The sequence below is a fragment of the Equus caballus genome, chromosome 11 (assembly GCF_041296265.1).
Source record: "Equus caballus isolate H_3958 breed thoroughbred chromosome 11, TB-T2T, whole genome shotgun sequence".
In the NCBI taxonomy this organism is placed as follows: Eukaryota; Metazoa; Chordata; class Mammalia; order Perissodactyla; family Equidae; genus Equus; species Equus caballus.
The window spans coordinates 54470549-54493754 of NC_091694.1; the positions used below are offsets into that span (position 1 = coordinate 54470549).

Below are 23206 nucleotides of genomic sequence, written 5' to 3' on the forward strand. Positions count from 1 at the left end.
ACGCAGGGCCAGGGAAGAACGGCTTAGAGAGCTGAGCTTACATCGAGTGTGGTTCTCAGCCCCAAGTTTGCCCTGCTCAATGTGAGAGCTATAGGATTTCTAGCCTCAAATTAATGATAAAATTGAGCCTTTGGAGATCTTTTTATTCTTGACGTTTGGTTCAATAATTCTATTTGTTTCTCTTTTCTACAAATAACGTCTGGGGCAGTCATTTGATTGTTTTCATTCAGAATATTGACAAAGCCATTAAGAGCAAAATTCCAGGTAAGAACTTAGTCAACTTTTGGTCAAGTTCATACTAGCAATGTTAACTGTCCTCAGAGGGACGTGATTCTGTAGGCAGATCGCTCGCCTGCCTCTCCTCTGTTGGTCGCTATGAACACAGGTGCACATACTCACATACATACGCCAAGGAAAACATGCTCGTGGTGCTTTTTCTTGCTATCACTTTGGGTTTTCATTTTACTATTGTTTCTGCTATTTTTAAGGTGTTCATCTTTGCCTACTTAGCCTGCCATGGAAAATATATTCAAGGATTATTTTTTTAAAAACCATTTTCATTGCTTGGCTTTTGAACATGCCTGGAAGAACCCTTGAATACTGAACCCTTGAATGCTTAACCCTTGAATAACTTAAAGGAAATACTGGTCGTATGAACGTTAACTTCAGCTTTAAAAAAATTTTTAATTCATAAAATTCAAGAGGGTAAGTCGTAAAAGTCATTCGTTCCAGAAAAACTGGACCTATGAAAAGAAATTAAAAACAGTAAGACTCGTTAAAGAAAATAGGAGGCATTTTTTAATAAATTACTTGACTGAAAGGTTTAAAGGCTTTACCCAAGAAAATTGTGCAAGGGCGCCCCCTAGTGTCTATAGAACTATTCAACAAGAGGCTGGAGGCGGTGGTGGGCAACAGTAACATGGTTTGCACACTTCCAAATGACTAAGGCAGCTTTGCTTTTTCTTCATCTCTTTCTTTGACCTGTCAGTTAGTAGATGGTTCTAGGGCGCCCACCAAGAGTCCAAGAGTGTGCTTGGTGCTGGAAGAAATACAAAAATAAGCCACAAATTTGCCTTTAAAGATTGAGCAAGGTTTTACTTAGATTGGATTTTACTAACACCAAGAAATCATCAAAGTCACATGAGGAGCTAAACTTGAGGGATGTTTTCTTGCTGTAACAGAGAGAATTGTGAAGGAGAACTCAGAGAACATTCAGAGAAGGAAGCGAACCCTAAAAGCCAGGGGGCACTTTTTAGGGATGGCAGACTGTGTCCCACCACAACTGCCCACAGAGATGTGTTGTGTGGGTGACACATTGTTTTAAAAGTTTTTAATTGGAATTTTTTTCATCAGATACAGGAACTTTCAGGTCACAGCAAAATTCCCCTCACCCTACAGCCACATCCATACCTTTATTTTGCATGCATGGTCCCGTGTTTGTGTTCAGGTTTGTCATCCCTGATTTAGATAAACAGAGGGGAGAAAATAGGAATTTAAGAGGAAAAGGGTTGGGATCCGAGAAGAGCTTGGGTGAAAATAAAGGTAGGCGTTAGTATTTCTAGAAGAATCAGAAGTCCTCCACGTGTGTGGAGGGACAGGTGTCTGACAGGGGGTGGTGGGAGGGGTGAGACAGGCGATGGATAAAGTTGGCTAAGCTTCTTAAAAAAGAGAATGATGTCATGAATGTGGAGGTTCTGGAAAACTGGCCCAGCATACAAAAATGGGTGGTGTCGAGAAAGGATGTACACTAGTGGGTGGAGAGCATGCTGACGTCAGCCAGCGTTGGTGAGCAATCTTGGTTTGTGTTTAAGTGAGCTTGCCCTTGACTTTCAGTACATTGATGCTGAGCTGCCCCCAGAGTCACCGTATCTCTATGGCCTCCACCCCAACGCGGAGATTGGCTTCCTGACCCAGACCTCAGAAAAGCTCTTTCGCACCGTGTTGGAGCTGCAGCCCCGGGACAGCAACGCTGGAGATGGAGCTGGGGCCTCAAGAGAAGAAAAGGTATATAGAGGGATTGCCTGAGACCATTCTGGGGAGCCCGAGGATTGCAGAGGGAGAGGCTTCTCCCACTGGCCGTGTTGGCCGTACACAGCACAGACCACATGTGCATACCTTCCCCTTGCACAGAGCCGGTCCAGCCTTGATGGGCTTGCCCTTCACCTCCAGGAGCCCCAGTCGCTCCCCAGTCATGTCACCACTCTGGCCATCGGGTTAAATCATAGGAAGTCCCTGCCATGGGTTTGGCAGTTTGCTTTCCTAGTCCACTTGAAGGCAGTTTTATTCAGTTTGTCTGCCAAACCAAATAAAAGGGCAGCGCCAAACAATGGTGGTTTGGGAATCTTGAGATGACTTCATGACTCTATGGCAAAGTAAGTAATGATGCTCACTCCTTTAAGACAAAATGCCTTCTTCTCTTTGTATGAATGACATTTAATCAGAGTCTTCTAACACTCAGTGACGTGATACCAAACACAGGACTTCCTGAATTTTCAGGAAGGTGGAGGGAAATTATGGGTGCAAAGGCAGGCGAGGATGAGGTATGGGTTTTAGAACAACCAGAGGCAATCTGAAGGCTGTGTTCCTGGTGTGGGCGTAGCAGAGGGCAGAAAAGGAATGGGCACCACAGTGAAACTTTTCCCAGGACGAGCTAATTCAGCTTCCAAGAGACGTACCTCCTTCTCCCACCTCCACCCCACAGTCCTGCCTGGATTCCTTTAATTCCTCCATGGAGATTCCACTGGCTTTACAAGGAATACGCTTGGAAGATTAAGGCTTAGGAACCCTGGGTGGTCATCAAGCTGTAGGCTCCAGGGATGGATTTTAGGAAACCAAACTGACACTAAAGGAGCTGGACTTTTGTTTAAAGGTATGGAGTGGTGTCATCAAAATAGCAGTTCTCAGATTGCATCGTGCCTCTGAGTGAGCTAGGGAGCGTGAAATTCTGATTCTGGGGTCTAGGGTCAGGCCCAGGAATTTGCACCCTAGTGATTTTGATGCGGGTGAGCATACTTTGAGAAAGCTGCTCCAAATCACATCTCTCAGCCTGTCCCACTATTTGATGCATAGGATGTAATTTGAGAGCAAAAGGAAAAGAAGAAATTTTATGTTGCTCAGAATCCAAACCACTTAGAATGAAAAACATTCCTGGCTCTAAAAACGAAAAAGGCTGGGACTACACAAGTAATAGATTTAGGATGCTTCAGGTGGGGTTCAAAGAAGCTTCTAGTTCTTGTCATTTCCTTATCCCCTTTGTCCAACTCAAGAAATTTTGTGTGTGTGTGTGTTTGTGTATGCGTTGCAGAAATGAATGAACCGTGGTCACTTGCTATGCATCACACTGTACAAGAAGCAACAGGTGTGCAGGCTATTGTGTGTGTGTCAGTTGTGCTATACCTCTGCCCTCAGACTAGTACCTGGTAGACTGCTTGTGTCTCCTCCCCCACTTCCCCACCCCCCTCAGCTTTTGTTTCTCCTTCCTGGGCACATGGCAGCCCAGCTATGCGCTAAACTTCCCAATTTCTCTTTCATATAGATGCAGACATGTCAGTAGATTTGGACCATCCATGATAGGCTGTTTCTCATATAGCTCACATGTTCTCATGAGCTCTGTTCCTCCACATCCACAGAACAGCTCAAGAGGAGCGGCAAAGAGCCAAAGCAGATGGAGTGTTGTGTTGTTAAGTCGGAAATGACCCGGAGGTTGCACATTCCACATACGCTCATGAACGATCGGCCCAAGTCTACCGACATGTTTACATCTATATGGAAGAGAACTTGGGAAATTTAGTGCATAGCTGGGCTGCCATGTGCCTAGGAAAGAGAGAGAAAAGTCAGGAGTAGGGTCGGGGGGAGAGACATCAGCAATCTACCACAGTCTTCAACCCAAGCTTGGGTTTTCTTTCTAGGGCGCACCATGGGCTTGTTTGATGACCTGAGCCAGAACTCCTGCATGGCCCCAAATGCCTCTCTTGGGCAGATGGATCTGCCACTAATCATGGGGTTAGTTTGCTAGGCTGCCATACAAAGTACCACAGACTAGGTGTCTTGAACAACAAAAGTTTATTTTCTCACAGTTCTGCAAACTGGAAGTCCGAGATCAGGGTGTCGGCATAGTTGGCTTCTTCTGAGGCCTCTCTCCTTGGCTTGTAGATGGCCATCTTCTCACTGTGTCCTTACGAGGCCTTTCCTCTATGCTCACATACCTCTGTCATCTCTCTCCGTGTGTCCAAATTTCCTCTTCCTGTAAGGACACCAGTGAGATTGGATTAGGGCCCACCCTAACAGCTTCATTTTAACTCAGTCACCTCTTTAAAGACCCTCTCTCCAAATGCAGTCACATTCTAAGGGTCTAGGGGTTAGGACTTGAACATATGAATTTAGGGGGGACGTGATTCGGCCCATCACGCTGGCCTCCGGTGTGACGTCCACCCTTCCTGCTTCCTTGGTGGTGAGGTAGTCGTCTCTCTCATTTGCCCTTGACTACTGGATTGCCTCAGTGTTGAACGACTGGCTCATTTGGAGAAAAGTGAAGCAGGTTCCCTAACTCCTTATACCAAAGTCTATTTCAGATAGCTAAAATATTTAAATGAAAGAGTACTGAAATAAAAGTTGGGTGAAGGCTTTTATGATCTTACAAAGAGGAAGGCATTATAAAACCTTAAAAGAAAAGCAATTCAGAATCTATAAAGAAAAAGATTGACAAATTTGATGGCTTAAAATATGTAAAACATCTGCAAAGCAAAAACACCATGAGCAAAGTCAAAGACAAACCAGGAGAACCTATCTGGTTCTGGGCAGATTCTGCTAACACACACAGACTTCTTACCAATGAAAAGAGAGAGGAGAAGAGAGGAAGGGAAAGAAGACCACCAAAGGAATTCACGTAGTAATACAAATGGCCAATAAAAATAGTAAAATATTCTCAACGTCGCTCACAAGTGAAGCTAAGTGAAATATCATTTTTCACCTAATGGTAAGGATTTTAAAATGTGATAACATCCAGTGGTGTGGGCATAAGAAAACAGGCATTGTCATCTCTGCTGGTAGAGGTTTAAATTGTAGGACAATTTGACAACAGCTACTAAAATTAAAAATGTTCATATTTTTTACTCATAATTCTATTTCTAGGAATTCAGCCAGTGGAAAAATTCAAAAGTGCACAGATTTTATGACATACATATTTATTTATGGCAAGATTGTTTTAAGTAGTAGAAACGGTAAACAGACCAAATAGCCACCAATAGGGTAATGACGTATTAAATTATGGTATGCCAAAACAGTGAAATAACATATACTGTTAAAAAGAAGAAGGCAAATCCACATGTACTAGCAAGGGAAGGTGTCCAAGATTTATCATAAGGTGAAAAGAAAGCAAGCCAGAAAAGCTATGTGTCATATGATTCCATTAGTGATAAATAGAAAGAAAGAGAAAGTGGGGGTGGGGTGGGGAGGAAGGCAGAAAGGAAGATAGATAGACATGATAGATACATGGATGGATGATGGATGGGTAGAGTTATATGCATTGAAGGACATCTGCAGAATTATAAACCCCCCAAATTAACAGTTAACATTGTTTTTCCCCCTTTGAGGGAAGAGGCAAGATTGTGGGAGGATTTTACTTCTAATATCATAAGTATCCATAATATTTGGATTTTATGCTAAGCACTTATTGCTTTCCCCAAAATTTTAAAAAAGCAGAGGTGTTTGCATATAAAAATAAAGTAGACCACATCCCTTGGAATCCACTCCTCCCACATGAAGGGGTCTTTGGAGTTTTCTGAGCAAAAGAGGGTCTTGGATGTCTGTGGATCTGCTCCCTTTCCTAGCAGTCCTGCCTCGTCGGGCCGGGTCTCCAAATCCTCCAGCCTGATCAGTGACAGAGTAGAACTCTGTTTCCCCACGTTCAACATGTTTTGGAACAATGCCTCCACACTATCTCATCATCTCTTTGTGAATAATGTCCACATGGCAGCTCACTGAGGTAGGGCTGTCTCTTCAAATTCAGCTTCAGAGACAGAATGTAATATAATTTTAGCCATTTGTCCTCTACCCCAGCAGCTCCTTTCAGGTACTATTAAAATTCCATTCCAGGTTTTGCTATGACAGCACCAGAGATCCATTTGTGACAGGGTGATGAGCTTTTACTTTCTTTTTTTCTAACATCAGCTCTTTTCCTAGAGAATGTATTGTCTGTTAACAATACAAGGCAAAGTGAATATTAATAATCTCGTACATTTATATAGTTCTTTATAGCTTTCAGAGGCTGCCACATTCATCAACTCCTTTGATTTGATCTTCGCATCAGCCCTGGGAGTGGGGGAGAGGGAGCAGGTGGAGAAAGATGTCCTTAGAAATTCTTATAGATGGAAAAATTGAGGCCTAAGTGACTTGCTTAAATTCACATGGGTGACGCATAACAGAACTGGATTACCTCAGTCAGGGCTCTTTGGTTGCAAGCAACAGAAAACATTTTTGCTGAAATAGGCAAGAAATAGCTCACTATCTCAAAGGAATCAACCTAAGAAAGGATAGAAACCACAGCGGCTTTAGGGTCTCAGGGAAAAAGAAGAGTGGACAGTCCTTTCAGCACACTTCCATCCTGGCAGTGGCTCCAGCCACTTTCTGTCCTTGAATCCTAGGCTCGAGATTCAAATTGTCATTGCACTGGGAAAGACCATCTGATTGGTCTAATTTGGGTCAAGGGAGGGCTAGGTCCAATGACTGTACCCCCAAAACATGGAGAAGAGGTAATTTCACAAAAGGAGATAGGAACCTGTTACCAGAAGAAGGGAAAAGAGATGAGCAGACAGAAAAACAACCATCCATTGTGGCTGGAGCTCAGCTCTCACGATCCAGGAAGGGCTGGCGCTCTCTCGCAGGCTCCCTTTCTCCCTCCCTCCCTCCATCCTTCTGCTGGCCACATGTTCTATTATGTTTGCACTGGTTTCATTTTTCTTTATCTGCTGATAGACCTCCTGGGCTTGTTCGTTTACTCAAAATGGCAGACAGCCTTGGAGTGCTTACCCCAAAATAACCCGGTATCTCGCTGCCTCGATTCCAATTTCCAGCAGGAGACCCTGGTTGTTTTAGCTCCCCTGGTCTAATTAGCTGACAGTTTGTGTGGTAAAGGCATCATGGGGTGAGGGAGGAGGTTCGCATGATAGATGAGGATGCTTCTTCCATGACCAAGGACAGAAACCACAGTACAGGCTCATGGAAACTCAGAAGAGAGTATATATATATATACACATATTCCTCACTGCTGCTCATCGCTGCAGCTTTACGTGGCCCAGAATGACCACCCTTGGCCAAGTCTATCCTGTGCCTCTCTAGTTTGATTTCCACAGCTAACTAGGTCAGTTCCTGGGTTTTTCCAACTCCCAGTTCCTGGAAAGGCTTCTGCATTCATCTTTTAAAGCTGCTCACACAAGTCACAAGGAGCTGGCCAGCCTAGGGAGAGGCCATCTATGGTCGGTCCTCAATCCCTGACCCACTTGACATAAGCAAGTGGGCAAGAGTATGGTGAAGTGATGAATGGCTGGCATCTTCAGTGCCATATTGCCGGGGAAAAGAATCCTTCTGGATAATTAGAACCTCTTCTTAACCCTGTGTTTCCTCTCGTGTGACAGGTCAAGGCTGTCCTGGAAGAAATACTGGAGCGAGTGACAGACGAGTTTAACATCTCAGAGCTGATGGCCAAAGTGGAGGAGCGCACACCCTACATCGTGGTTGCCTTCCAGGAGTGTGAGCGGATGAACATCCTCACCAGAGAGATCCAGCGCTCACTGAGGGAGCTGGACCTTGGCTTAAAGGTGGGTGAGGTCTTGGGGGGAGGGGTACTGCCAAAGGACACAGCTGGACCCCTTGGGGACAGAGGGACACTGAGGGACCTGAGAGCTGGAGAGCAGTTGTCCTACAGCAATCTGAATGACCAAGAAGCTGTCCCTCCCAGAAACCGGAGTCTGGCCGGCTGCAGGGGGCTAAGATACATGGCTCTAAAGCCTGGAGCTGTGCTGAAATGAGAGAACGAGGAGCGACTGCACGGCCCATGAGCTGCCCCCAGAGGCTACTCTCAGAGGACCAAGAGAGAAAGTCCTGACAAGCTGGTGTCTTCCACTGACATGGGTTAAGTTTCTTTCATGGGAGGCAAAAGAGTGAGCTAGAGAAAAGTACGGCTTCTAGAACTAGACTGCCGGGATCAACTCCCAGCTCCTCCATTTCCTCACTGTGTGGCCTTCAAGTGACTTAACCCTCACTGTGTCTCAGGTTCTTCTCCTGTAAAACAGCGATCATGGTCCTACTTCACGGGGCTTTTGGAAGGATTAAATAAACTGATTTCCGTAGAATAGTTACAGCAATGCTGACACATGGTAGGTACCCCTAAACCATTAGCTGTCAGTATTATCATCATCCCATCAGGGCAAAGGAAAGAATTTTAATCTTTTACAACCTCAAGGTTGTCTGAAACATCCAAGATACTGCACAAGCTTTGAGGTTTCTCTTGAGCAATGAAAGATTCTACTTTTTCTACCACCAATTACTTAAACGAGTCCGCTTCATCGACTGAAAGATGATTATGTCGAGTGCCCAGCACAGAGCCTAAGAGAGAAGCGCCATTATTACCCTTCACCTGGATGACAGGTAAGTGGGATGGCCTGCTGCCTTTTAGGAGGTGAGGAAGTGGAGTGCTGTCAGTTGCAGTGACACATTTATTTAAGGAATTGTGACCCCAGACAGAGGAAGCCTGAGAACCCAGTTCGTAGCTGACCGTGAAAGCTCAGCCAAGCCCTGGCAGCCCAGGGGCGTGGTGTGCTGCCTGCCGCCCTCGTGTCCGGCTCTCAGGTTCTACAGCCACGGTCACGTGTGCACAGGAAAACAATCGTGGGTTTCTTCCCACGTAGTTGCATAGAAACTGTGAAACAGATGCAAAATCTAGGTTAGTGGGGGTCTTTTAATCTGTTAATTTCTCTTCTCCCCTCAACATGGATGGAGGGAAATAAGGAGAAAGGGATGCTGAAGACTGACAGTGTTTGGTAATGTTTCCAAATTACATACCAGCTTGTAATCAAAGGAAATCAAAACTTCATGGAACAATCTCAGATGTAAATAAGGACTTCGCCTGTCACATTATGCAGCTCCGTTCCTATGGTGCACAGGTATATATTAGTAATTATCCGGAGTAGGTTTGTTTCAAACTTAGCTTATTGAATTCATGCAATTTGGTGCAGTCTATTTACCCATTCAGCTTCCAATTTATTCGCTCGTTTTTCTTCCCAGAGCCTCTGCGGTGGCTTGGCATTACGAATCACAGAGCACGCCTGGCCAAGGATGAAGGGAGGTCGGGGGGAGGCTTGTCTTTTTTTCAGTCTAGTTTGAGCACTGCTGATTGATGACTTCTTTGGGCAAGTCTCGGCCCTCCGTGCTGGAGGATGCATAAGAGACTGAAAGGGGAGCCTTCCCCTCCAGAGACAGGCTTGGAGGAAAACAAGCACACAAACTGATTATAACCCAAGGCAGAAATAATGAAGTGCCACATAGAAAGGTGTGGGAGAAGAAAGGAAGAAGCAAGGATGTGGGATCAGGAAGGTCCCGGAGGAGAAGAGGCCTCAAGGGGTCTTTGGAGGAAGGGTGGGGCTACTGCAGGTGGGGACCAGGAGAAGAGTCTTCCAGAGGTTCCAGCAGAGGCAGCCTGAGCCTGCTCTAAGAGTTCCCCTGCTTCGGCCAGAGCAAAGGGTCCACTCCGGCGAGTAAGAGGGATGCAGTGAACCTCCAAAGGCGGCGACGGAACAACGGCCCAGAAGCAGTCAGCACAACTGCGTGCTGCCTTTTTCTCCCCATCCCTCTGCGAGCTGGATGGTTAGAGCAATGCCCATGAAAAACTGCCGTCATGAAGACCCAGTCACGCTAGGACAGGTCCTCAAACGCTCTGGGGGATTTATCACAATACTTATTCCCGCCTCCACCCTCCAGGCCTACCAACCTCTGGGGTGGGGTCAGGAAACCTGTATTTTTAACCAGCAGCCAGGTAATTCTTGTGATGAGTCAAGTTTGTGAAGCGGAGTGCTAAGGCAAGCAGGTAGAAGAAAAAGACAAATGTGTCCCTGGAAAAATGAAGGTGCGAGGGGACGGCAGCAGAGTTCAGAGAAGGGAAAGTGTTGAGGTCTAGGGAAGAGAGAAAGTGGAGGTGGCAAGAAAGGGGAGTAGGAGAGGAAACAGCAGAAGGGAGTGACTTCAATAGGGGGTTCACAGGACAGCCTGGCATGTGAGGAGATGCGAGGGCCCCCTGGACAGGGTCTGATAAATGGAGCCGTGAGGAAGCACTCGGCGCCACGCTCCCCACGGAATGCTGGTGGGAAAGCATGACTGGCAGGCAGTGGGGAGGAAGAGGAACTCTGATGGAGGTTTTCCTTCTTGTCCTTTCCTTTCCTTCTCCTTAACAGTCACTTTAAAGTTCTGGGAGTGTTTTAGGTGGGGCTACCCAGCACAGCAAACAGGTGAACCCAAATGCTCTGCTCAGACTGGGCAGCAAAGCTGAAAAATGTCTAACTTTTGAAGTCATTAGGCCAATATTCTTAGCATCTGTGATAAAGAGATTTTTACTTGTGATCATTCATAACTGACTGGATGGGAAACCATAATGCTACCCAAAAAAGTATTAGCTGAACTGAGAGGTACACTAAGCCCCCAGAACGGTGGGAGCTCAAAGCCTACAGCACACAGACATGGGCAGGGAAGGTCAGCTGGCCACAGCCATGTTCCCACAGACAGGAATTCCCCTGGGATTCACCAGTCAAACTTCTACCTCTCAGCCTTACACAATGAAGAACCAGGTCCCGTAGTATCCCAGAGCTGGTTAGTCAGAGGTACTGACTCTCACCAACCAAACACACAAAAGCCTGATGTACAAAACTCCCAAAGGCCAATTTATTCCTTTACAATAACAACTAGGTATAACTTTCAAAGGGCCACCTACTGATGGCAGCCTGCCCAGAAAATTCTCTGCCTATGTAGGAAAACTACATGAGAAGCTAAATTCTCAGACTTGTATTATCCAATTGAGTAGCCACTAATGACAGGTTAGCAGTTGAAATGAGGCTAGTCCAGATTGAGATGTGCTGTAAGTGTAAATTAAACACTAGACTTCAAAGACAGAAGACCAAAAAAGTAAAATATCCTATTAATAATTTTCATGTTGATTAGATATTGAAATGATATTTGACATTTTAAATATATCAAGTTAAATAAAATATAAGTTCATCTGTTTCTTTTTACTTTTTTAAATGTGGCTACTAGAAATTTAAAATTACACATGTGGCTCCATTCGTGGCTTGTGCTCTATTTCATTCGGGCAGTGTTCTCCTCGATGGAGCCACAGCCAGCCTAGAATCTGGGCAGGGCTGGGAACTTTTTTTTTTTTTTGAGGAAGATTAGCCCTGAGCTAACTACTGCCAATCCTCCTCTTTCTGCTGAAGAAGACTGGCCCTGAGCTAACATCCGTGCCCATTTTCCTCTCCTTTATATGTGGGACACCTACCACAGCATGGCTTTTACCAAGCGGTGCCATGTCTGCACCCAGGATCCAAACCAGCGAACCCCAGGCCACCGAGAAGCAGAACGTGCAAACTTAACCCCTGTGCCACCCGGCCAGCCCCTAGGAACTGTTTTTTATTATTCAAATGTTTGATGGCATCAGACATTTTTGTTCCTATGCTGTCAGTGGCTGCTTGATAAAATTTGTTTCTGAATATGTGAAAGATGTTCAGCCTTCAAGTCCCGCCAGCTGCACTGCTCTGGCTCTTTACTCTGAGCCATCGTGTGTTGACAGCGCAAGTCTGTGAGGGGGTGCCTTGCTTTGGCCCTCTAATGACCAACAGTCAGCCCCCCACCGGACAGCTGCCCCCCCCCCATCTGCCTTTGGTCTTCCCGCACTCTATCAGAACACCCAGATGAGCTGCTGGCCCCTCAGTCTGGAAGCCAGCCTGGAGGGGACAGAACCCATAGCATTCCCCCTTCCCTTCCCAACTCTTCCCCTCCCGTTTTTCATACACATGAGAGCTGGGTGCAGAGGCCATCTTCATAGGGAGTGAAAAGTAGACAGGTGACCCACAGGACAGGGTGCAGCCCGCAGCCCCTGGAGGAGGGAGTATGTGGGTGTCACTAACGCCTTGGATTGAGTGCGGGCTGCGTGCCTGCGAGCCCAGAGCACCAGCTGCTTCGGATGCCCCAGAAGTGCCCTTTCCAAATGGACCTTCCTGGCCCTCCTCAGAGGCTGGCATCCCTAGGTTTGGACTGGAGACTGTGAATCTGCGCTTTTAACAGCTCATTGAATTAAAGCAATGAAGGCCTACAGGAAAAATAAGGTTTTATTCTATACTATATCAAAGAAAGGTTATGAAAGCATCTATTTACAGGGATGAATAGAGTGGTCAAGGTCACAGCCAGACAGCCCTCATAGACACCATAAGGTACCCCCCAGCCTTTAGTTCTCTCAGATTTCCCTGCAATGCTGATATGGAGCAGGCAAGTCACAGGACCCTGAAATGCGACATTTTCTTAAGAAAAGGATTCTGTGTTTTCTTTGTAAGTTTTCTTTGTAAGTTTTCTTTGTGTTGACTCTTGACCTGCGAGCAAATAAGTGCACATGTTGATTGGTTACACGGGACGCAGTATCAGTGCACGTGTTGATTGGTTGCACGGGACGCAGAATCAGTGCACGTTGATTGGTTACACGGGACGCAGAATCAGTGCACATGTTGATTGGTTACACGGGACGCAGAATCAGTGCACATGTTGATTGGTTACACGGGACGCAGAATCAGTGCACATGTTGATTGGTTACACGGGACGCAGACTAAGTGCACATGTTGATTGGTTACACGGGACGCAGAATCAGTGCACATGTTGATTGGTTACACGGGACGCAGAATCAGTGCACATGTTGATTGGTTACACGGGACGCAGACTAAGTGCACATGTTGATTGGTTACACGGGACGCAGAATCAGTGCACATGTTGATTGGTTACACGGGACGCAGACTAAGTGCACATGTTGATTGGTTACACGGGACGCAGAATCAGTGCACATGTTGATTGGTTACACGGGACGCAGAATCAGTGCACATGTTGATTGGTTACACGGGACGCAGACTAAGTGCACATGTTGATTGGTTACACGGGACGCAGAATCAGTGCACATGTTGATTGGTTACACGGGACGCAGAATCAGTGCACATGTTGATTGGTTACACGGGACGCAGACTAAGTGCACATGTTGATTGGTTACACGGGACGCAGAATCAGTGCACATGTTGATTGGTTACACGGGACGCAGAATCAGTGCACATGTTGATTGGTTACACGGGACGCAGAATCAGTGCACATGTTGATTGGTTACACGGGAAGCAGAATAAGTACACATGTTGATTGGTTACACGGGACGCAGATTCAGTGCACATGTTGATTGGTTACACGGGACGCAGATTCAGTGCACATGTTGATTGGTTACACGGGACGCAGAATCAGTGCACATGTTGATTGGTTACACGGGACGCAGAATAAGTGCACATGTTGATTGGTTACATGGGATCCAGGCAGGAGGGGTTTGAGAAACTCAGGCTTGAGCAAACGGAAGGAGGTTTCTCCGCTGTAACACAGCTTGAGTCTGCAAGCAGGGCCTGCTTACCCAGAGCTTGGCCACAGAAACTTCCCGTCTGCCCACCCCAGCCTCCACCAACCCAGCTGCATCTTAGGACACTAATCTTTTCTGAATACCTTTCAGGAAGTGCTGTCTTGAGTCTAGATTTGTTTCTTCTCAGCCCCTTCTCTGAAAATGAATCACTTCTACTTCCACTCAAGGTCATGGGAATATCTTAGTTCAGAAACCTAGCTACAACGTTAATGATTTCTTCATTTCCTAAATTGTTCCTGCTTCACTCTCATAGTGTCAAAACCTAAGAGACAGTACATTCTTTAAGGCTCCATCACTTGCACATTCAATTAGTGAATGCAAAATCGTTGTCAGAATAAGTTATAATCATATTACAAGCAGACGTGAGAAATGTTTAAGAAAGCCAAGTTACGCATTTTATGTTCCTCTGCTATAAAAAATGATTTTAGATTCCTGAAGGGTGTTAAAAATTAAGTATTGCATATATATGTTTTATTATCAGATTTTATTTTTAGAGCAATTTTAGTTCATATAAAAATTGAGCAGAAGGTACAGAAAGTTCCAGTATACCCCCGCCCCCCTCCACACACAGCCTCCCCACTATCAACATCCCCCACCAGAGCGGTCCATTTGTTACAACTGATGAAGCCACACTGACTCATTGTAGCCACCCAAAGTCCACAGTTTGCATTAGGGTTCTCTCTGGGTGGTGTACACTCTGTGGATTTGGACAGATGCATAATGACATGTACCCACCATTATAGTGTCTTACAGAGTAGTTTCATTGCCCTAAACATCCTCTACTGCATATATTTTAATCTTAAGCACATGATTTCTTCTTACAAGAAAATTCCGAGAAATCGAGGTTGGCGAGACTTCACTGTTTTCAGAAGTGGCACATCCCCGTATGAGGCATGGTCACGTGGAGTAAGTGGTTGAATTAGCCAGGGGAGATAGCCAGGAAGCAAAGGCCTTCTCTTTACAAGCAAAGGACAGCGGCTGGCAGAGTCCAGAGCTTCTCTCTATTTGTCTTACTGTGCCATGGCCCTCAGAGGATATGCCAAAAGACTGGGACATTTCCATCCCACTTTTTCTGGTACCGCTGACCCTCTTCTGCCAGGTCATGTTATGGGATGACTCCAGGACGGGGCACCTTTACTCCCTGTCAGCTCACACGGCAGATGACATTCAAGTGTACAACATACTTCCAGGGCCACACCCAGATTTAACAAAACCCAAACAATGGTGTGGAGAAGCACATGTACTTTGGTGTATTGTTTATGAAACCATTTTATAATCATGTAAGTAAATTGGCCGCTGAAAACTTCTTAAAATTTTTACTTAAAGGGAAAAATAAATATGGCCTGCATCTTTTTTTTAAGTCTTTTGGACTTAATTTTTTTGTAACGAGTCTTGATTTATCTACATATCTTCTTAACCGCAGTTTGGCAAGCAAGCATGTACTATTTATTATATGCCCATAAACACGTTTTATTAAAAAGGCCACATATAGGATTCTTAACATAACCCTGGAAACAACACACATATGACAGTTTCCATTACCAAACAGAAAACTAAGCCTTTCTATTTAGACCGGTGCTGATCCAATGGAACTTCCTGGGATGATGGGAATGTCCCCTATCTGCACTAATAGGGCATGTGTGCTATTGCGCACAGGAAAAGTAGCTAATGTGACTGAGCAACTGATGTTTAATTTCATCATTTGAGTTCACTTGCGCATCAATGGCTGCACAGGGCCCACTGTGTCCTATCAGACACTAACATGCTAGGCCTAAAGCATCTGTATGTGGAAACTGCAGGGTTAATTACCTCCTTAAAGTCCCAACCTTCAACACTGGCACACTGGTTAGGGCTTCAACGTACAAACTCTGGTGAGACACAATTCAGTCCATGGCAGGGTCTGTCTCAGTCTGCACTGCCTCCCGTATAGAAGTTGCTGTATCAGTCTGACCAATATGGGCCCAGTGGTTCCACCAACGCACACGCTTTTGGTTCTGCCCAGGCTTTGTGGGCACCAACATGTTATGTCCGTGCCTTTGCCATGCTGTGCCTTCTTTATCACTTCTCACCTGACTCAGATTCTCTCATGAATGGGCGAAGTGACGCAGTGTCAGAGCTGCTGAGTATTGGGATTGTGTCCTGTTTATGGCAAAATCCATCATGTTTGTTAGAAAAGAAGTGCTGAGAACCCCTGGTCTGGGGCTCCCCAACCTCCTGCCTCCCTAGAAGCCACTGTGCTTCAGCCACCGCCTTCTCTGCACGATGCAGGCTCTCCACTCTGTCTCGGCAGCTCAGCCTCCTTGCCTCTGTACGGCTCTTTCCATCTTAAAAACACAGCTGTAAATGTGCCTGATTTATAAGCCTCTCCCTGACCAATGCCCCCAGCTGTGGTCATTTTATCCTTCTGCACCTCTCCAGTACAGAGTGGAGTACAGTATGGGTCCTGGATTAATATGCATATACACATGCATTTCTTTGTAACTGCTCTTAAGTCATCCCTCGAGCCTGCCACAAATACAAACCCTGCTTCCTCAGTTAAACTATAAACTCCTCAAGCAGGCACTCTTGTAATTGTTGAACAGTTCTGGGGGAAAAAAACCCCAAAACTAGAAAAGTCCTCTCTGTGTTTGCTGTGAGTCTGAGCGCAAAGCTGCTGCAGGGAGGGAGGAAGGGGGGCCAGAGCTCAGCTCCCCCCTCCCTCCTCAGTATGTGTCTTTCTGTTTAAAGTAATCTCTTCACCTCTGCAAATACTGTGTCACCCCTGAAGAATTCAATGGGCTTGCTTTTATAAATCGGGGATTTGGGAAATTATACACACATACACTATGATCCGTCTATTAAAAAGTCACTGACTTAGATTATTTAAGTCTTTGAATAATTCTTTTTCCACATTTAGAGTTCTTTATTTGGTCCAAACAGAGACAGGCACTGATAACAAAGGGAAATTTTACAACTGTGATAGCAACCTCTGAAAAATACGACTTACGAGGTTTTGTTGCTTATGACCAACAAACCAGATTGACCCTAAACAATTAGAAAATCAGGCGATATGTGAAAAACATCAGTTTTCAGATATTGGACAATAGGCAGCACAGGACTGTGATACTTGAACAAAAGGAAATAAGAAAGGTGAGACCTCCACTCCACAAACTTGCTATGTGGAGGCAGTTTCCAGGCTACAGTTCAGGAAGAAGCCCCAAAGTTCTGCTGAATTGAGGATACACAGAGCCAAGGCAGCTGGAGTCTGCAGGGCAGAGCACCTATGGCAGAGAGCTGCCCAGAGGAGCGCCCGAGATGTGCAGAGCCCTCCCCCTGAGACATTGTCTGGCTACTGCTCTGCACATGAGTGAGAAGAAACTACCCGAGCTGGGAAAGAACCACCGGAAAGGAGCAGAGAAAGTAATCTCAGAGTTCACGTAGAGCTGGGAAGAGTTATTTTGTTCCCACTAGCCAGAGCAGAAAGAGATTAAAAAAACAGGAAGAATCAGGGAGAAGTCTCAGAAGGGTATCAACTTAGTAGTGGGAAAAACTGGACCTAGACTCAGACTGAAGGCTGGTCTGGACTCCCCCCAGCTCCCAATAAAGCTGAAAGGCAAGCCTCCAACAGATCCACTGATTTCAGGTAACATAACTGCAGGCAAAAATAAATTCCAGCACTATTTAAAGAATACAATGAAATCTAGCACTCAGTGATATAAAATTCACAGTGTCTGACATAAACTAAACAAATTACAGGGATGTAAAGAAGCAGGAATATACGAGTCACAGTGAGGAGAAAAGCTGACCAACTGCAGTGCAGCCAGAAATGGCAGGGGGGATGGAATTAGCAGAAAAAGATGTTAAGATAATTATTATAAGTTAAGAAGATAGAAGAAAATAAGGCCATGATGAAGTGGAAATGGAAGATATAAAAAAGACCCCAGTGGACCTTACAGAGATTAAAAATACAATATCTGAATGAAAAATTAACTTTGGAGGTTTTATAGCTGATTGAGCACCGCAGAAGGAAAGATCAGTAATCATGAAAACATCACAATCCTAGAAACTATCCAAAATGAGGGGAAAAGAAAAACTAATGAAAAAAGGAGACAGCACATCAGTGACCTGTGGGATAATATCAAGTGGTCTAACATATGTGTAACTGGAGGCCCAGGGGGATGGGGTTGGGGGGAGGACAGAAAAAAATATTTGAAGAAATAAGGGCCACAACTTTGCAAATTTGATGAGAACTATAAACCCATAGGCACAAGAAGCTCAACAAGCCCCATGCAGAATAAGCCTAAGGAAAACTACGTGAAGATACCTCATAAGGAAGTTGCTGAAACCCAAGGATAAAACAGCAGTGAGGGGGTGGAGGCGGGGTAGGAGGGGTGATATACAAAGAACCAAAGAAAAGAATGACGGCAGACTTCTTGTGGGGAGCTACGCAAGCTGGAAGACGTGGAGAGATACCATTAAAGTACTAAAAGAAAAGTATCAAAAGTAAAAACTATAAACTTAGAATTCTTTGACCAGCAAAGTTTCAAAAAATTAAAGATATTTTCAGACAACTGAGAGAATTCATATTCAGCTGAGAGAATTCCTATCCAGTAGGCCTAAAGTACAAGAAATGAAAAGGAATTTCTTCAGCAAGAAGGAAAATGATACCATATAGAAATTTGAATCTACAGCAAGAAATGATAGTCTTCATAAATGGTAAGTATGAGTCATGTAAAAGACATTTTCTCTCATTTAAAAATCTTAAAAAATAATTGACTTTTTAAAACAAAAATAATAAGTACAGTGAGCTTTATAAAATATGTAGATCTAAAATGTACGACAAAAATCACATGAAAAGTGAGAGGGGAGAAATGGAAGCGTATTGTACACAATTCCTATCCTATAGGAAATGTGGTATAATATTTGAAGGTAGACTGTGATAAGTTAAAGATATATATTGTAAATCCTAGAATAGGGTTCAGCAGACTATTTGCCTGCAGACAAAATCCAGCACACAAGCTGCTTTTGTAAGGAAACATTTACTGAAACACAGCCACAACCATCAATTTACATGTTGTCCACGGCTGCTTTGCTGCTACCATTGCAGAGCTGAGTAGCTGCAACAGAGATCACGTGGCCTGCAAAGCTCATGGTATTTACTATTTGACACTTTACAGAAAAAGACGTTTGCCAGCCCCGCCCTAGAGCAACCACTAAAATAAGTGAATAAATGGTAGATTTAAATTCTGCCATATTGGTAATTAGATTAAATAGAAATGGTCTAAGTGCCCAAAGTGCTGATTAGAATTGTCATATTGGATTAAAAAAAAAAAAAAAGCAAGCCTATCAAGGTGCTATTGTATCAGGGATCCTGTCCCCAGCTCACCCCCACATTTGAAGATTTGGTAGAAGGATTCATGGGTCTCAGCATATAGTTGTACACAGGGCTGAGATTTGTTACAGTGATATGGTAAGAATACACATACAGCCGTATTATAGGGGAACAAGTCACAGGTGGAGTCAGCAGAAATCCATATGCAACTTTCTCATGCTGTCTCCCTGTCGTGAGGTATCACACAGAGTGGGGTCCTATATCCAGAGAAAATGTTGTTAGGAATGAAGGGGAAATCAAGACATTTTCAAATGAAGGACAATCATAAGAGGTTTGTCACCACCATACCAACCCTAAAAGAATGTTAAAGGAACTTCTCTAAACAGAAAGGAAATGATAAAAGAAGGATTTTGGAAAATCAGAAAGGAAGAAAGAACACAGTAAGTGAAAATATGAGTAAACACAATGTGCTTTCCTTCTCCTCTTGAATTTTCTAAATCCTGTTTGACAGTTGAAGCAAAATTTATAACACTATTTGATGTGGTGCTAAATGCATGTAGAGGAAATATTTAAGACAATTATATTGTAAATGGGGGAAGGAAAAGGGGTGTGAAGAGAGGTAAGGTTTCTACACATCACTTCACTGGAGAAATGCCAACATAGTAGACTATGATAAATTATGTATATATAGTGTAATATCTAGAGCTACCACTATAAAACCTATAAAAGGAGATATACCCCAAAATACTCTAGATAAATAAAACCAAAATTCTACATACATTCAAATAATCCACAGGAAGCCAGGAAAAAGAAAACAAAAATTAAAAACAGAAAACAAAAAATAAAATGGCAGATTTAAGCCCTTATATATACAATAATTACATTAAATCTAAATGGTCTAATATGCCAATTAAAAGAGACAGATTGGCAAAATAGTTTAAAAAACATGAGCCAACTATATGCTGTCTTCAAGAAACTCACTCCAAATATAACAGTATAGACAAGATGAATGTAAAAATATAAAAAGATCGGGGCTGGCCCCGTGGCCGAGTGGTTAAGTTTGCGCGCTCCGCTGCAGGTGGCCCAGTGTTTCGTTGGTTCGAATCCTGGGCGCGGACATGACACTGCTCATCAAACCACGCTGAGGCAGCATCCCACATGCCACAACTAGAAGGACCCACAACGAAGAATATACAACTATGTACCGGGGGGCTTTGGGGAGAAAAAGGAAAAAATAAAATCTTTAAAAATATATATATATATAAAAAGATATATCATGAAAATATAATTCAAAAGAAAGAAAGCAGGAATGGCTATATTAATATCAGACACAGTTAACTTAAGAGCAAAGAAAATTACCAGAGACAGAGAGGGGTGTTACGCAGTGAGAAAAGAGTCAGTCCACCAGGAGACATGGTGGTCCTCAATGTGTATGCACTGAACAACAGAGCTGCAAAAATAGGTGAAGTAAAAACTGATAGAACTGAAAGGAGAACAGACAAATTCTCAATTACAGTTGGAGACTTCAACACCCTTCTCTCAACAATTGAGAGCGTAACTAGACAAAAAATCAAGAAGAATATAGAAGTCAACTACACCATCAACCAACAGGATTTATTTAATCCACTCAAAAAGAGCCGAATACACCTTCTTTCTAAGTGTCCTGAAACATATACCAAGATAGAGCATATCCTGGGCCATGAAACCAACCTCAACAAGTTAAAAAGAATTGAAATTATACAGAGTTTGTTCTATAACCACAATGGAATCAAAGTAGAAATCAGATCAGAAAGTTAACAGAAAAGTCTCCAAACATTTGGTAACAAAAAACACACTTCTGTATAATCCACAGGTCAAAGGGGAAGTCTAAGGGAAATAGAAAATACTTTGAACCAAATGAAAATAAAATATCTAACACAGCTAAAGCAGTGCTGAGAGAGAAATTTATGCTTAAATGCATACATTAGAAAAGAGGAAAGTCTCACTTTCACAACCTAAGCTCCCATTTCAAGAACCTATAAGAGAAGAGCAAAATAAACCGAAAGCAAGGAGAAGGAAAGAAATAATAAACATAAGAGCAGAAAGCAATGAAATTGAAAATGGAAAAACAATTGAGAAAATCAATGAAACAAAGAGCTAGCTCTTTGAAAATATCAATAAAATTAACAAATCTCTATCAACACTGACAAAGAAACAAAGAAGCAAAAAGACATGAATTACCAATATCAGCAATGAAACAGGGGATATCGCTTCAGATGCTGCAGACATCCAAAGGATGTCGTGAAACAGTTCTACACACATAAATTTGACAACTTAGATGAAATGGACCAATTCCTTTAAAAACACAAACTACCACAATACCACAATGTGAAAAGAACATTTGAATAGGCCTGTAACTATTAGGGACATTGGATTTGTAGTTTAAAATTTCCAAAAGAAGAAATCTCCATGCTCAGAAAATTTTACTGGGGAATTCTACTAAACATTTAAAGACAAATTAACAACAATTTTATACAATGTATTCCAGAAAATAGAAGAGGAATGAACACTTCCCAGTTCATTTTGTGAAACTACCCAAGCTACCCTGATATCAAAACCAGACAAAGATAGTACAAAAAAATTAAAACTACAGACCAATGTTGCTCATAAATATAAATGCAAAAATCCTTAACAAATGATTAGCAAATGGAATTCAGCAATATATAAAAAGGATTATTTACCATGGCCAAATGACTAAGATACAAAACTAGTTCCATATTCAAAAACCAGTCAATATAATCCACCATATTAACCGACTAAAGAAGAAAGATCACATGATCATATCAACTGATACAGAAAAATCATTTGAAACATTCAACACTCGTTCATGATAAAACTCTCAGAAAAACAGGAATAGAGGGGGACATCCTCAACTTGATAATAAGCATCTACAAAAACCTATAACGTTATATTTAACATGATACTTAATGGTGAAAGATTGCATGCTCTCCCCTAAGATCAAGAACAAGGCAAGATGTCTGCTCTCACCACTCTTTTCTTTTTTGAGGAAGATTAGCCCTGAGCTAACTACTGCCATACTACCAATCCTCCTCTTTTTGCTGAGCAAGACAGGCCCTGAGCTAACATCCGTGCCCATCTTCCTCTACTTTATATGTGGGACGCCTACTACAGCATGGCTTTTGCCAAGCGGTGCCATGTCCGCAGCCGGGATCCGAACTGGGGAACCCCAGGCTGCTGAGAAGCAGAACGTGCGAACTTAACCGCTGCGCCACCAGGCCGGCCCTCTGCTCTCACCAGTCTCACCAGTCAACATAGTGCTGGAAGTTGTAGCCAGTGCAATAAGGCCAAAAAAGAAAGAAAGAAAGAAAGAAAGAAACAGCATCCAGGTTGGAAAGTAAGAAATAAAACTGTCCCTCTTTGAAGATCACATGATTGTCTACATAGGAAATTGCAAGACTCTACAAAAATACTAGAACGAATAAGCGAATTCAGGAAGGTATCGGAATACAAGATAAACACACAAAAATTAATCATATTTCTATGTACAAGCGATGAAAACATGGACACCAAAATTAAAAATGTAGTACCATTTATAACTGCTCAAAAAATTGAAATACTTAGGTGCAAATCTAATAAAACATGTACAGGACTTGTATCCTGAAAACTATGAAACACTGACAAAAGAAATTAAGGAATATATAAATAGGGGTCAGCCTCATGGCCAAGTGGTTAAGTTCGCACATTCTGCTTCAGCAGCCTGGGGTTCACCAGTTCAGATCCTGGGCGCAGAACTATACACTGCTCATCAAAGCATGTTGTGTTGGCGTCCCACACAGAGGAACTAGAGTGACTTACAACTAGGATATGCAACTATGTACTGGGGCTTTGGTAAAAAAAAAAAAAAAAAAGAGAAGACTGGCAACAGATGTTAGCTCAGGGCCAATCTTCCTCACCAAAAGAAAAACAAAATATAAATAAATGTAGAGGTATACTGTATTCATGGATTAGAAGACTCAACATAGTACACATGTCAATTCTACTCAAATCGATATACAGGTTTAATGCAATTCCAATCAAAATCCCAGCAAGAAGCTTTTGTAGATATAGAGAAGATTATTCTAAAATTTATGTGGAAAAGCAAAGGAACTAGAATAATGAAAAACCAATTTTGAAAAAGAAGAATAAAGTGGGAGGAAACAGTTACT

At 43.3% G+C, this 23206-nt stretch overlaps 1 protein-coding gene across 12 annotated transcripts in view; it reads left to right on the forward strand.

The window, feature by feature from the left end:
- Nucleotides 1-23206, forward strand: part of DNAH9 (dynein axonemal heavy chain 9) — a 319325-nt gene that overhangs the window by 284648 nt on the left and 11471 nt on the right. For 10 of the 12 annotated variants that reach the window (XR_011423085.1, XR_011423083.1, XM_070226560.1 and 7 more), the window contains 2 exons: nt 1834-2004; nt 7632-7814. Coding sequence is in view for 8 of the 12 variants with exons in the window: in XM_070226560.1 (XP_070082661.1) it covers nt 1834-2004; nt 7632-7814 (354 nt within the window). In the remaining 4 variants the exon portion in view is untranslated. Of the gene's footprint in view, nt 1-208; nt 2005-7631; nt 7815-23206 lie in introns of those variants that run through there. The other 2 variants (XR_011423082.1, XR_011423084.1) reach the window with 2 other exon arrangements.